This window comes from Polistes canadensis, unplaced genomic scaffold (genome assembly GCF_001313835.1).
Source record: "Polistes canadensis isolate GaletaPanama2010 unplaced genomic scaffold, ASM131383v1 scaffold_263, whole genome shotgun sequence".
Classification (NCBI taxonomy): domain Eukaryota; kingdom Metazoa; phylum Arthropoda; class Insecta; order Hymenoptera; family Vespidae; genus Polistes; species Polistes canadensis.
The window spans coordinates 32,019-33,660 of NW_014569810.1; the positions used below are offsets into that span (position 1 = coordinate 32,019).

The 1,642-nt window shown below is 25.2% G+C and overlaps 1 protein-coding gene across 3 annotated transcripts in view; it reads right to left on the minus strand.

Moving 5' to 3' along the window:
• Window positions 1–1,642, minus strand: part of LOC106790831 (acetylcholine receptor subunit alpha-like) — a 208,324-nt gene that overhangs the window by 29,070 nt on the left and 177,612 nt on the right. For all 3 annotated transcript variants that reach the window (XM_014756014.1, XM_014756013.1, XM_014756012.1), the window contains one exon: window positions 1,346–1,482. In XM_014756014.1, coding sequence (XP_014611500.1) covers window positions 1,346–1,482 — 137 coding nt within the window. The remainder of the gene's footprint in view (window positions 1–1,345; window positions 1,483–1,642) is intronic.

Below are 1,642 nucleotides of genomic sequence, written 5' to 3' on the forward strand. Positions count from 1 at the left end.
TTATTTAAAATATATAAAAAAATTCCAAATTTGTTTTCAATACTATTTAATATTTAATTAAATATGCGTAATTTTTTTAAAAATATTTCTACATTATACAAGTATACTTTATTTATCATACACTACAATAATTTTTTTTTTTTTAATATAACATAAAAGAAAGTAATATTCGATTGAAACTTGTGTCTTACTTTTTTTAAACTTTTATCTTTTCGTGATCTCGCTTGATGAAAAATCTCGAGAAAAATTTAAGTATATCATATATTTCGAAGAAAAAAAAAAAAGAAGTAAATAAGTAAGTAAGTAAGTAAGTAAGTAAGTAAGTACATACGTAAGGCTTTTCATATAAAGTAAAAACGTTCTCTAGTATATAGAAAACACGAGCTTTCTTATCTTTTATATCTTTCTCTTTCCATCTCTTTTTTTTTATTTCCTCTTTTCTTTCTCTTTTTCTATTTTATTTTTTTTTTTAGTTTTATTCGAATCGTTTTTATCACGCAAAAAGCACCTCAACGTTTTAAGCGGGATTGCAAGACGAAAAGGAGGAGAATAGATTTTCAACTTGTCCGACAATACACTTTTTCAGTTTTATCATGCTCTTACCATTATTCGAAAAGATTTATTCTTCCTTCACATTTTTTTGTTTTATTATTATTATTATTATTATTATTATTGTTAACTTCCTGTAGTTACGTAGATAAGATTGATTATTTTTTAAAAATCAATATAAGAAAGTTTTAGTAAAAAATTGTTTAATATAAATGTGAACACATCACGTGTCAGACTCATGGTAGAAAGAAAGAAAAAAAAAATGGAGAAAATGAAGTAAACGTGATGCATCATTACGAGTTAGACTCGTTTGTAAGATAAATTGTTTTAACTCGTTTTGTTTTCAAGTAATCCGAGTAATTCTCATAGTATATGCAGTATTCGAGACACGCAACAGCTTTGCGTGCTTTTCGATGATAAAGGATAAAAGATAGTAGGAAAAATAAAATGATAAGAGTATGAGATAAAAGAAAGATGATAGTTAGGTGGGTTAGATAAAAACTTTTTGGGATAGAGAGAGTAGGAGGAATTAAATAAATTATTATTCAATAAATTATATTATATTAAATAGATGAAAAAATTCTATTAATAATAATTTAATATATGAAAATGATCAAAATTATTATTGTTCAAATAATCGTGTGGAAAATTAATTTGGTTAATTATTTGATTTATTTGATTTGTTTTATTTTGCGATTGTATGCGTGTTTGTAGATAATAATTCGATTGTGATTTTTTCTTTTTTAAATGAATGGTGTAAATAATTTGATTTTATTATTGGTATTGTTACACTTACCTTATTGATACGAGTATCATGGCGAATATCAGGTACTTCCCAAGCAGTGGCACGACCAACGATGTTGGTGGAATAATCTCAACGACCAGGAGGAAGAATACGTGAAGACTGATGAGGATTGATATGGAAAGGGTCACCTGAAACGTGACAAATTCTTCACTTTAACTTTTCTTCTTCTTATTCTTATTCTTATTCTTATATATAATATAACAGATCGTTTTTATATTCACAATATAACACAGGTAATTTTATATGGTAAGTTGTTCAACCTATAAGAAGAAAATATATTATATATAA